Source organism: Biomphalaria glabrata, chromosome 10 (assembly GCF_947242115.1).
Source record: "Biomphalaria glabrata chromosome 10, xgBioGlab47.1, whole genome shotgun sequence".
Taxonomy (NCBI): Eukaryota; Metazoa; Mollusca; class Gastropoda; family Planorbidae; genus Biomphalaria; species Biomphalaria glabrata.
Window position 1 is genome coordinate 32,691,770 of NC_074720.1, and position 13,972 is coordinate 32,705,741.

The following is a 13,972-nucleotide window of genomic DNA, read 5'->3' on the forward strand; positions in this document are numbered from 1 at the left end:
TATGGCACAATGAAAAAGGGGGTGGGGGATTTTAATTAGTGTATTATAATTATAAACAAACTTTAATTCAAATTTTATAAAATTAAGTTGTTTAATATTCATTGATAATAAAAGGACAAAACAAGAAGCCGATGGCTTTTTAGTTCAAACGAGCAAAGTAGAAGAAAAAAAACGTTCCTAATAACAAAACATAAATTGTGATCGAGTCTATTTCCAGATATAAAAACAAGTAAAATAGTTTTAAAAACTTATAAAAAAAACGTAGCTTGTATTGAGAGAAGTAGCATCAATTATTTTGAATCAATCATATAATTGTTTTTGTTTGGCGAATTTTTCATGCTTATATTAGCTCATTGCGTTTTCGTCCAATCACTTTTGTTAGACCGATAGGGAGGGGGGATACTTGACAGAAGGTTTTTGTGCTGTCCTTTCAAAACTTTTTTTTTTTTTTTTTGTAAAGTTGCTCGGTACTAATTCGAACTCAAAGTCTCGAGCCTAAAGATGGAGGGCTGACATGGTAACCACTGAGATATTCCAGTACCTATACAAAAAGAAGGTTTTATAGCTATCTTTTTTAGTTTAAAATTATTAACGAACGACCTATTTGTCTACTCAAGCCCTTATCTTTCTAAAAATAAAATATTAATCACGACAACTGATCAACTTATTGGTAAATTTCCTGATTGATTCCTATGTTATCATTGAAATGGATAATTCAGCAAAGTTTCCACTTGATCCAAGAATGAAAAGTGGGAGAAATAACGTGTACAAGAATACACCCAGACAGACAGAGTGACTTGATGTAACCTAGGTACAACATTCAGACTGGTGGAAGGAAAGACAGAAAGCATAAAACCAGTTGTGGCATTTTTTAAAAAGTTTGGTGAGTAAAAAATCTATTCGTATGAAATTATAAGAGTGGCGACTTCCATTTGCCGTCAAAGTTCCGACCTCAGGTTGAGGACTAGAAACGTCTAGATTTTACTAGTTCATTCAACGATGAAAAGCAGAAAAAAAAATTTCCTCAAAATCTAATTGTGCATGGGATCGAACCAAAATAAAGTGAATCATAGATCTAGGTGTTATTAGTATAAGTTTTCTTCATTAATTATTATTAGAGTGAGAGAGAAAGACAGAGAGAGGGGGGGGGGAGATTTCTGATCTTAGTGGTTAGACTTACTTACTTAGATCCTCCTGCGCCGTTCGGTGCATTAGGCGGCAAGCTGTCTCCACAAAGATCTGTCACTGGCAATGTATGTATCCTCTTCCAACCTGGTGTACACTGCTCTGAGGTCCTCCAGTAGACCAGTGTTCACCCGGTGGGCGATTTAATGAAATTGGGGGAGGGGGGTGGTAGGAGGCGCAGGGAGCCAAAAGGGTGGTAGGAGGCGCTGGGCACAATGGAGGCGGTTGGGGAGAGCTGAGCTTAAAACGGGAATGTAGAGATTAAAGAAGAAATTCAAGTTGCACAGAAACAAAACAGAAAATTTCTTCAAAATGAATGCTGGTCAAGTAAATAATACAAATTATAGTTAGCTTGCTTCTATTTGAAGAACAAAAACAATTTAAGAAATTGAGTTCGGGAATCCCCTTTTTCTATGTTTAAATTCTTACTCCGTTGCTTTAATCGCAGGGTATCTATTATCTTTAGTTCTTGCGTAAACGTTTATGATTTGATAAATAAGCTCAGTAATACGCTTTTTAGATTATAGTTTTTTTTCATCTACTTATGTTCATATATTAATACATAAATACTAATTTAAAAAAAAAAACGCTAAATCTAAAACTAAAAATAGAATAAATTAACCATTTTTTTAAACAATGAAAACATTGACAAAGTCTGTCGTGAGGAAAATACCAGATAAGGAGTATTTAAACGGCTTCACGAACATATAGCAATATCCCAAATTAATTTAAGAATATTCATTCACAATTTAATAACTTTCTACTATTCAAACAATAAAAAAAGGGCAAAAGCAGAATATGTTTTAGTTGCCCCCTAGGAAATTGCTAAAATTGTTAAAAAATTACATGCAACACAAAAAGACTTTTTTTATTTGGTAAGTGATGAAATATTATTTCAGAATTGTGTTGTTAGTAGCTTATTGCGACTTATGGGGGACCATCAGTGATTGGGCTCTATATATGCTTCAAAAGTAATATAGAATAAAGAAAATCCAGATCTAGCTACTATTCACAATGTGAGTGTGATACACAGGCAATATCTTGTTAGAATTTTAGTTAAATCTAATAAAAATTGTATATAAAATACAAACCCCTGCCGAAAATAAGTTCATCTTTTACAATTTTGTTAGAAAAAGGATGAGCAACATGTTCAACTCTTATTATACACTGAGGTTCGCTGATAGCTGGATTTCGAAAGGGAATTGCCTTGCTCGTTTTGTTAAGCTCTTAAATACAGTTTTAGAATTTGTTTTGAGAAATAAGACTATTCATCTTTTTTTGAAGTAGCGTCTGTATTATATAAGATAAGATAAGATAAGATGGACATTCTCATTACTTTGGCTAATTTAAAGCCAGACATTTTATTATTGTCAGACTGCAGAAGGCTCAATACTCCTTTAGCTTAAGTTCATTTTGTAGTGAATACGGCAATAAAGATTTATATAAAAAATAATACAGGCATACAGACAAAGTTCAAGAACCGCAAAACCCATATAGCATTATATATATATATATATATATATATATATATATATATATATATATATATATATATATATATATATATATATATATATATATAAACAAGCGGAAGTGCAAGTATAAAACCTGGCACTAACCTATCAAAATAAAACAATTTTTAAAAATACTATTGGGAGCGCCAGCTCTATATAATATAATATATTATATTATAATTTAGAATATATTATAATATATTTTTTTTTAGAAAATAACTGACGACGTGGCAAGGGTAGCTATGTGTGTGTTTGTGTGTGTGTGTGTGACCGGTCGACACAAGTGACACGAGTCAGCGTACTGTGGGCAGTCAAGCTTGACCAGGGACGAACCTTATGGAAGTTACGGGTGTAAACACTCCGCTTGCAAATCGTCCGTGAGATCTACATCTCATAATGCCGAAAGCACTGGCGAAGTGCCGCAGATTTTTTGAGCCTAAGCATTTCAAAACGATCACCATCTATAATTCTATATATATATATAAATTATCTTCGACGCTCGAGAGTTTGGACGAGTAGAAGAAGTAAAGGAAAGATTACTCTCTTATTTCTGCGGATAGTCACCCCACGAAAAAAAACAAGAGGGGTGAGAACAAGTATTCACCGGTCACTACGGATGGCTGCCTGGTCTCATATATTTATGTAATTCCCAGTTCCCCTTGCATTCGCTTTGTATTATATTTTAATAATGTGATGTTATTTTAATTGTTATATTCTAACTCTACGATATTTTGTTGCAGTAATGTCAAGATACAAGACAGCCTTGTAGACCTTAAATAAAGAAAGGGAATAAGATCTTAATGTTACGTGGCGATTGTTTACTTTTAATTTCATAAATACACTTCACATTAACCTTTCGGTGCAAGGGAGAGAATACATATAACTGAATATATCACAATACATCAAGAGTAAAGGAACCTGGATTAGCCATTTTCCGCGATAACTTCAACATACTAGTCTTCTTTTGCCACACGTCGTATTATCAAGTTCTAATTTTTATTCTATAGGCAGTAACATATATATTTGAATATAAAAAAAAAGATTAGTAAGAAGAAGAATATAATAAAAAGGGGGGAAAACACTTTGAGAGATTTGGAATAAATAGATAAAATAAACAATATCAAAGACAGTTGCAGTTCCCCAAAATCTAAAAAAATGACAGTTCTGCCTCAATAATAAATAGGACAGTTGTAGTGCATTAGTGGCGATGCTAAATAAGACAGTTTTAGTAGCTAAACGGTAGATAAAAGATTGTACAACGGCAAAACAATAATGATTGATATGTCACGTGATAGAAAATTATTTTTAAAACTAATCAACGTCTTTCTTTCAATTTCAGTTTCTCGGTTTTTCAAGCTAGTTGGGGTATTGCATAATGCTGTATTTTTTTTTTTCATCGCGCGTAGGATTGGCGTTTTCCATTTTGAATTACACTTCAAAATGACAAGTTTTTTGTTTATATATTTCAGAAGATTTTTTTTTAGTTTTCAAAAGATTTTAATAATTTCCGGAGATTTTCCAGGAATTTTTCATATTTTGCAATTTCAGGAGATTTCAATGATCTCCTGGTAAATCAGGAGGCTGCGGGAATTCGCGCGAGTCCTGTGATAGTGCGGGGCCCACTGCGGTCGCATAGATTGCAGTGGCCTAAGGTTGGCCCTGCAAAATAGCGGCGTATGCTACGCGCCGGTCGACTAGTAAGCATAATAAAAGGCCTAGACCTTGAGGAACGCGACGCATTTTTCTTGTACCTTTCTCCAATTACAAAAATTTAATATTTAATTTGTAGACCAAAACGTTCTTCAATAAAGCATTGTAACACCATGTATGTGCGCAATGGAACTTATACTGCATACGTGTATTGAGGCTATTGGTACAATAATTATAAAGCATGAAACATTATAGCTGTATTTATGTCCAAAGATCATTGTTTGCTTTTGTTAATCAGACTTTAGTCCTGTAGCTGTCGTGTGGTACTGTATTATTGGCTTTCAATGGCTAATGTTGTTATGATATGATTACAAAGAATGATTTGTTTATAATGTTGACTTCAGATAAAGAAGTTGACACTTTATGCCTGTGGTAAGGCTATTATACTTAAGCCGGACAAAATAGGCTGCGTGTTTGCGTCAGGGGTCCGCTAGTATTATATGGCTTTTAAAGGGTTCTCAGAACTGAAACAGTTTGAGAACCTCAGTGTAAGAATATTATCAATTGCGTGGACAAGTCTTTCATTACACTTAGGGTGTGTATATCTGAAAATGAAATGGACAATTAATGAATTAATAATTTTATATCACTTTATTTCATTAGTAGCCTATGTGGCATTACAATTTAGAAAGTGTGCGGAGCCGGGAAAGGGAACTTGTGGTGGGCACCCCAACTGTTTTTGGTTGCATACTATTTTCGCTCCTCTGTTCTCTGGCATTCTTTCAAGTTGATCTGCCCAACGTAGTCTGTTCTTTTTGTATTTCTATCACTATCGGTGGGTCTTCATACAATTGATATATCTCATGGTTATTGCGTGTCCTCCACCCTGTTTCATCTTGGTTAGCACACATTAGCACCATATATTTTCGTAAGAATTTTTCGTTCCCAAGTATTTAGTAGATTTTCGGTTGTCTTTGTCAGTGTCCAGGTCTCACTTGCATACATTGCTGCTGTTCTAATGTTGCTTGTGTCTATCTTGGTTTTCATTGAAATTATTTTGCTCTTATGTTCCGACCACAGCTAATGCCCAGGCATTTATTTCATTTCCATGAGATGATCCATAGTCGACTGAAGGAGGCCATAGAGAATTATGTAGCCTAAATGGTGGATGCTATAAAATGCTCTGTTGCCTCCTGATATTCTTTCCTTTATTTCTGATGCTAGATCTTTTGTTTTTAAATCAATTGTACTTCCCAGATATTTGAAAGTTTGGACATTTTCGAATTTGTGGTTTTTGATTTTATATATATTTTACCTTTGTTTGATTGTCTGTTGTCATTGTGATGTACTTCGTTTTACTGTCATTGACTTCATTGCCCTCAAGTCCTGCTGGTCGAGGTGCTTCTTCTAGTTCTACTTTGCTTGATGCTAAATAAAAATACGTGTATTTCCACTCCTGTTTTTGTAATTTGTAAAATCAAGTAGTCACCACTCAACACACAAACACCTACACACATGCATTTAAAGTAGACACCACTCAACACACAAACACCTACACACATGCATTTAAAGTAGTCGCCACTCAACACACAAACACCTACACACATGCATTTAAAGTAGTCACCACTCAACACACAAACACCTACACACATGCATTTAAAGTAGTCGCCACTCAACACACAAACACCTACACACATGCATTTAAAGTAGTCGCCACTCAACACACAAACACCTACACACATGCATTTAAAGTAGTCGCCACTCAACACACAAACACCTACACACATGCATTTAAAGAAGTCACCACTCAACATACAAACACCTACATACATGCATTTAAAGTAGTCGCCACTCAACACACAAACACCTACACACATGCATTTAAAGTAGTCGCCACTCAACACACAAACACCTACACACATGCATTTAAAGTAGTCGCCACTCAACACACAAACACCTACACACATGCATTTAAAGTAGTCGCCACTCAACACACAAACACCTACACACATGCATTTAAAGTAGTCGCCACTCAACACACAAACACCTACACACATGCATTTAAAGAAGTCACCACTCAACATACAAACACCTACATACATGCATTTAAAGTAGTCGCCACTCAACACACAAACACCTACACACATGCATTTAAAGTAGTCGCCACTCAACACACAAACACCTACACACATGCATTTAAAGTAGTCGCCACTCAACACACAAACACCTACCCACATGCATTTAAAGTAGTCGCCACTCAACACACAAACACCTACCCACATGCATTTAAAGTAGTCGCCACTCAACACACAAACACCTACACACATGCATTTAAAGTAGTCACCTCTCAACACATAAACACCTACACACATGCATTTAAAGTAGTCACCTCTCAACACATAAACACCTACACACATGCATTTAAAGTTGTCCCCCTCAACACACAAACACCTACCCACATGCATTTAAAGTAGTCGCCACTCAACACACAAACACCTACACACATGCATTTAAAGTAGTCACCTCTCAACACATAAACACCTACACACATGCATTTAAAGTAATCCCCCTCAACACACACACACACACACGCACACCTACACACATAATCTCGTAAACTTAAGCGATTTTTTTTTTGTTATGGCTCATATAATCTAATAGATAAAATACGTTTTTACACCTGTAAGTCTGGTTTATGAATGTAGGCTACGAGAAATGTGATCATTCATAAGTAGGGCAAAGGTTAATTAGTGGCAAAGCAACACGAAAGTTAAAACAACGACTGTAGAAGATTATTACACTAGAGCCTGCTGTGAAAAATACAAAGAATCACACCCAGAGACAATGCACTATACAGGCCACATTACTGTGTCACAGTGTCACGGATTAAGTCTTTGTTCTTTTTTTTTCCATCTCATCATGCACTATAGATCAAAGAATCTACAAGACCTACAAATTATCATCATCATTTGTAATTTAGAGAAGGAAACATTGTGGATTTTAAACATAGATGGCCTACGCTTTGGAAGGCCTATGCATATTTGTTTTTCATAAATAATAGATTTCATGTACGAGATGGTAGTAAAATTAAATTTTAAACAGCACATTTATAGAACATTTCAAAATAATGCATTCTTTTTTTTTTTAAATCTAGTTTTAAAAATGGTTTAATGGCTATGTGACTGTGGCTGAGCGGTAAGGGTTAGGGTTAGGGTTAGGGTTAGGGGGTGCGGGTTCGAATCCTGGTGAAGACTGGAATTTTTAATTTCGGGATCCTTGGGCGTCTCTGAGTCCACCCAGCTCTAATGGATACCTCACATTAGTTGGGGAAAGTAAAGGCGGTTGGTCGTTGTGCTGGCCACATGACACCCTCGTTAACCGTAGGCCACAGAATCTGATGACCTTTATATCATCTACCCTATAGACCACAAGGTCTGAAATGGGAACTTAACTAGATTACTTTTTATGTGACATATTTGCATTATGTGGACTAAACTGGAAAAAAAAAAGTATAGCCTACGTACGCTTTCTGAGACTATGAACGTATCTGTTGCTATTAGCCTATGTTGAGTAGAATGATGACGATAGCGAAAGCAGACTTTGGAACACTTTGTTGTTTTTTTTTTAGATCTAAACGTGCCCGACGGACAGGCAGCTAAAAAAAAAACACTTAAGAGAGTCGCTTTAAAAAAAAAAACAAGTAATATTGTTTAAGAAGAAATATGGTCTCAAGAGATATGATTAGCACACTTCCTGATTGTGTGAAATCAATGCTATGTAATAGGCCTACCGATGACAAAAATGTATAGATCTAGTTATAGCTATTTTTGCTTATATATAAGTAATCCTACAAATATAGGCCTATATTTTTATTTTTATTTTATTGATTTAAGCTCCAAGCACACATTTACTTTCATATAATTTTAAATATAATGCATGTATTTTTCAATGTAAAGGATCATACAAAGTGTCAGGGGAAGCTAGCACATTCCTAATAATAATTTACTGAGCTCTGCACTCCCGTTCCAGTACAACAACCCCCCCCCCTTTTTTTTTTCCCTGTTAAAATCATTTTTATTCGTTTGTCAAAAAAAAAAAAAACACAAAAAATCAAATAGCTTCGCTAAATACATTTTATGCCTATTATTACAGTCTATGTCATTTAATTCAAAGTTACTTTTACGATATAAATCTCCAAAAAGCTAGATTTAGATTCTAGATCTAGAGATCAGGCCAGGCAGTCGTCACTTCATAATGACATTATTTACATAATTGAAAATTTATAGAATCAATCATTACAAAATTAACATTTTGAATTCCTGCTGCTAAATTTATGTTGGGGGGTGACTGTGGGCGTGCATTTTATTTGCATAATTTTACAGTTTAACAAACATAGATCAAGATCTATTTTTTTCTAGTTAAAATAAGAACTTTCTCTATATTAGACATTGTACTTCAATAATTTGGACCACTTTATTACATCTAGTTATCTACCTTACGTAGACTGGTGACTACGTTTCCGGGAATTGGGGATGCAAGTACAATAGGATAGCTTGTTTATTATTTCGATGTACAGTCACTGTTGTGGGCTAGAACTAGATCTCTAGACGCTATATATTAGATCTAGGTGAACTAATTATTTGAAATGGCTATGGGAAAAGGATACAGAGTTTTTCATAAGATTCCACCGGACCGAGAGACACCTTACAGTGTTATTATGGACAGCAAATCGACAGAAGATTCTCTGATGTTTGAATCAGGAGCTGTGGTAATGCTGAGTAAGTTCCCGTTTAACTTATAAGTGAACTTCTATAAAAATGCAGAGTTTAAGAATTAGGATCTTCATATCTAGATGTCTCAAGCTACTAGATGAGTAGATGTTAATGTTAGATGAATGGCATGAATGAATGTAGACTAGAGTAGAGTGAGAGTCTATAACTATAACTATAATAAGTTAGTATAACTGTACTATATAGTATAACTAAACTTAAAACTAGTAGTCTAGTAGGCCTATTTATTACTAGATCTATAATAATATAAGTATAACTATAAGCAAGCTCTATTCTAGGACTCTACTACTAGTAAGTAACTAGTACTAGTAGCAGTGAGTAGTACAATGATGATCATGATGATGATGATAGTGACTGAAGTCACTGAAAGCAAACTTTAAACTTTAAATTTAATCTAGATTAGTCATTAGATCTATATCTAGATCTAATAGATATATGATATATCTTCTTACTTAAGACATTTCAAATTTTAAGTTATTAACTTATCTAGATCTAGAATAATCTAGATTATGATTAGATTAGATTTAGAATCATTAGAGTTGATTTGATTTAGAGTAGGGATACAATAATTTGTATCATCATTAGAACCCAAGATTTGTAATCTATTCTATAATATATATATGTATTATTGAATATAAATATAATAGAGCCTGCGAGATCTAAAGAATATTTCCTCAAAATGCCATTGCTTATGCCGCCAGTTATTTAAAAAAATGCTGTCTGATCATGTTGTTTAATAATACTAAGTCTAGTAGACTATACATAGGACATAGGCAGATGCAATGGCAATAGGGACTTCATTGAGTGTAAAAAAAAATTGTGTACATGCTTTTGGTGTTCCTTCAGAGTTGAAAATAATTTACTTCCTTGTCCAAAGCTCTTGCAAGACGACGGGGGATGAGAGTGGGCATGGTTTGAACTGGGACCATCGATAAGTCCGAATGACAGTCAAGTGTGCAAACCACAGATGTTTAGAAACATTTATATTTAAAATTTAATAAATTAGATCTATAGCTAATTCTTCAAATATCAGGGAAAAAACAACAGGATTATATGATAGGTTTTGTTTTATACCTGGTGCCTACATCATGCCCTCAACAATACTGAAAGTGAACGCAAATATAGATCTAACCAATGCCATGGCATCATTTGCACAGGGACTGCTAGAACTTTGAACACTCCTTTTTTTCATTTTAAATCGATAGACATAGATATCTATTGAAATCTAAACTCTAATTTACAGAGTTCTAGTCCTAACAACGTTCAGAATGTCGGTGTATGGAAGCAGACAGGGCTGAATATCTGACAGCAGTTCAAAGTTCACATCACATGAAAAGGAGTTAGACCTGTTAGGTTTCTAAAAAAAAATATTAAGATGTATACATGTTTATCTGTTTTAAAATATTATTGTTTTCATTTAGCCACTGATGAAGTTGAACCTTTGCGCAAACAGTACACTAAGATTATTGATGCTTATGGATGCTTAGGAGTCTTGTGTATGACAGCAGGTATGTCAGTCTTAATAGAGATATTATATAGAACTTGTAGACTCACTAGATCTTAACTGCTTTTGATCAGTCTTCATGAAATTCAAGCTAAGGATGTTGTTTTCTTGGCTGCTTAGTCCTAGATCTCCATTTCATTGTTTTTCTTTCTTTGAACTTAAAAAGAGTACAAATTTTACTTTCCACCCACAATAGCTCGAAGCAACAAACTCATGAATCTGTAATACTCTGTAATCTTTTTTATTTTGAAAGCTAATCAATAAAGTGTATGTATAGCTTTTTTTTTTTAAATAACTGTTGAATAGAATTATTTTTTAATGTAGTTACTTTTTTTTCACTCTTTGAACTTTAAAAAGAAACAATAAAAATCCTACCCTTCACCAAGCTAGCAAGACACATGGGTCTGTAATATTATTGAGATTGATTTAGTCTGATAAATAAAATGTTTAGATAGCCTTTTTCCTTAACATTTAAGTATTGAGTAAATTTTTTTCGTCCTTATATTTCAGGAAACGATAAAATTCAATATCTTGTGATGGTCAACAGTTGTTTGTCTGTGGGAAAGATAGGAGAATCAGAAGTGTTTAGAATCACTGGTGTATCCTTCATCTCTTTACGAAATGACCCTTCAGATGAAGATAGAATTGGAGAGGTATTTAACTAGATCTATGCATTTTTTCAGATTTACATTTATTAGTATGTGTGTCAGTTATTAACTTTTTACCTCATTTCATTTTGTAGTTGGCTCAAATGTAGCTTTTTGAATAAAATAAATTTAAGAAAGAAGTGTTATTTCCATAAATTATTGATTTAATAATAAAAATAATGTAGAGATTATGTTAAACTTGTTTTCTTATCGTGGGCTCAAAAATAATCCAACTATTTTATTTATTAATTTTGTCTCTTGTCTCTGTCCATGTTTTCACAATGCTGTATAGATGCCTGAAAAGTTCCAACTAGTTCCAGCTATGCTCTTTATTTTCATCCTGAGCCTGTCCTTAATTCCTGTAAACTTCAATCCAGAGAGCCTTTTAAAGCAAGCTTCAGAATTTTCAGACATTCTTTTCTTTTATTTTTTAAAGTGTACACTTTTGTAATCTAGTCTTTTATCTGTGTAACTATTCACTTCAAACAAGTCATTTAGATCCTTTAGATTAGTGTGTCAGTTTTAGAATACTTTCATCATCATGTCCCATCACTTTTGTCCTAGGGGTGCTGTGAAAGTTTGCTTAACCAAATCTCTCCATTTTTCCTGGTCAGCCACTGTTCATTCTTTTAAATTGTCCGACCAGCTTTTCTTTGGGCAACATTTTCTTTTGTGTTCCCTCCACTGTACCTTGAAGGATGACTTTTGAAAGTGAGTCCCGTCTTACAATATGACAAAACCAGCTCAGCTTTCATCTCTTCACAGTATGAAGGAGTTCCTCCTTTTTGCCAGCCAGAGTGTTGACTTTTACTTTTCATGGTATCTGATACCCAGCATTTTACTGTAGCATTCCTTTAGAATGTTAAAATGTGGATTTAATTGGTTAGATTTAGATAATATTTGTCTGTGTAACAAAATATATTTTTTTTTTTACAATCCTTGTTTTCAGATTCGGAAATTGTTGAGTTCTGGCACATTCTATTTCACTTGGTGTGCAACTGGTGTTCCGTGGGATTTGAGTCTTTGTGCTCAGCGCAAACTTCAGGAACATGACACTGACAACAGATTTTTCTGGTGAGAACATGATGCTTTAGGTTATTTTACACATTGATATCTGCATTTATTTACATTAAGCATTTGTTGTATTTTATGTATAGCTCCTAACTTTATGTTGTCTTCTAAATCATAGAAATAAACTATTAAATATATTTTCCATATTTGCATACCATACAATTGATGATTTGAGGAAATGTTTTAGAATATGACTTATGTTATTATATTTCCATCACCCATCCCTTTAGTTTCTGTCACCGAGAAATTTTATTACATTAGACATGTAACATTTTAAAAAATTGAGTCTTCATTCTTCCTTGTAAAAGTCTAAAATCACCACTTGAGTATTTTCTTGAATTCTTTAGGAACCGTATGCTTCATGTACACTTTCAACATTATGGGATTGACTGCTCCAAGTGGCTCATCAAGGTACTTGTTACAATATGAGGGCGAGAGACAAGAGGATTAGATTATCATACTTTTTTTTTTTCTATGATTTGTAAACTAATAAATTTGTCTCAATTGATTTATTAGAAAAAAAAAATTTTGGTGAAAAATAGAAATGACATGAACAAATTCATTTGCCTGAAAATCTTTTTTTTTTCTTTAGTTTATATAACAAATTTTAAAAAATGAAATCTTAAAGATGTCTATCCACTTATTATTATAATTAGGTTTTTTGAAAAAAAATGTTACACCCTAAAAACAATAATTTTGATGATCTTAATAATTTTGATCAGTGTTGACAAAATTAAGCATTCTAACATTTTCTTTTATCCCAATTTTGTAGTCTACCATTACATTCATATTCTCAAAGGACCATTATTAAAAACATAAAAAATGTATTTGAGCATTCTTATGGAGTGTATATGCGTGTTTCTGATGCAACCATGAGGAAAGTAGAGCGAATGTTTTTGTTGTGTTGGCTGAAGATTTAAACCGCGAGGTGGTCTGTCATAATTTAGGTTAAGAAAATGCTGGTATGAAAATGGAAGAGAGAAAAATGAGAGATATGTGGACAGCAGTGGTGTGTATTTTTAGTGAGTTATAACTTATTTAAATTATCATTCGATTTGTGTTTCTACATACTTATTTTTAAGTTGAATCTGTGTATATTTATAAATAAAAGTTATATTCAGTTTTGTTTAATAAGAAGTCTGTTCAAGATTATTTCAAGTTAAACATGAAGAATTTAATATGCTTACATCGGTTTAGTTGTACTATTTACAAACCAATGACCAAGTATTATTCTGGGTCCAATTAGTAGTTATTTAAATTTTTTAATTAACCATTTTTCGAAATTATTAGAAATATTTGTGTAAAATTAAAAAATTGGTTTTTAAATGTTAACTTTAAAAAAAAAATGGGCAGGAGTAAGTCTAGAGTGCAAAGTAATGATATATCTTGATAAAATGCAACCATTCTTTTATACATAGACCATGTGTGGAGGTGTTGAGATACGCACCATTTATGCTGGACACCGCCAGGCCAAAGCCTGCCTTATCTCAAGGCTCAGTTGTGAAAGAGCTGGCACTAGGTTCAATGTGAGAGGCACCAATGATGATGGCAATGTTGCCAACTTTGTGGAAACTGAACAGGTGCTAAAAATGAATACATTGAATAAAAATC

General features: G+C 33.6%; 1 protein-coding gene across 2 annotated transcripts in view; it reads left to right on the forward strand.

Annotated features, from left to right (window-relative positions):
* The first annotated feature begins 8,875 nt into the window (after window positions 1–8,875).
* LOC106069556 (synaptojanin-1-like) overlaps window positions 8,876–13,972 on the forward strand; it is a 32,766-nt gene continuing 27,669 nt past the window's right edge. For both annotated transcript variants that reach the window (XM_056044237.1, XM_056044238.1), the window contains exons 1-6: window positions 8,876–9,127; window positions 10,561–10,647; window positions 11,154–11,296; window positions 12,240–12,364; window positions 12,709–12,772; window positions 13,780–13,941. In XM_056044237.1, the coding sequence (XP_055900212.1) occupies window positions 8,995–9,127; window positions 10,561–10,647; window positions 11,154–11,296; window positions 12,240–12,364; window positions 12,709–12,772; window positions 13,780–13,941 (714 nt within the window). In that variant the 5' untranslated portion in view covers window positions 8,876–8,994. The remainder of the gene's footprint in view (window positions 9,128–10,560; window positions 10,648–11,153; window positions 11,297–12,239; window positions 12,365–12,708; window positions 12,773–13,779; window positions 13,942–13,972) is intronic.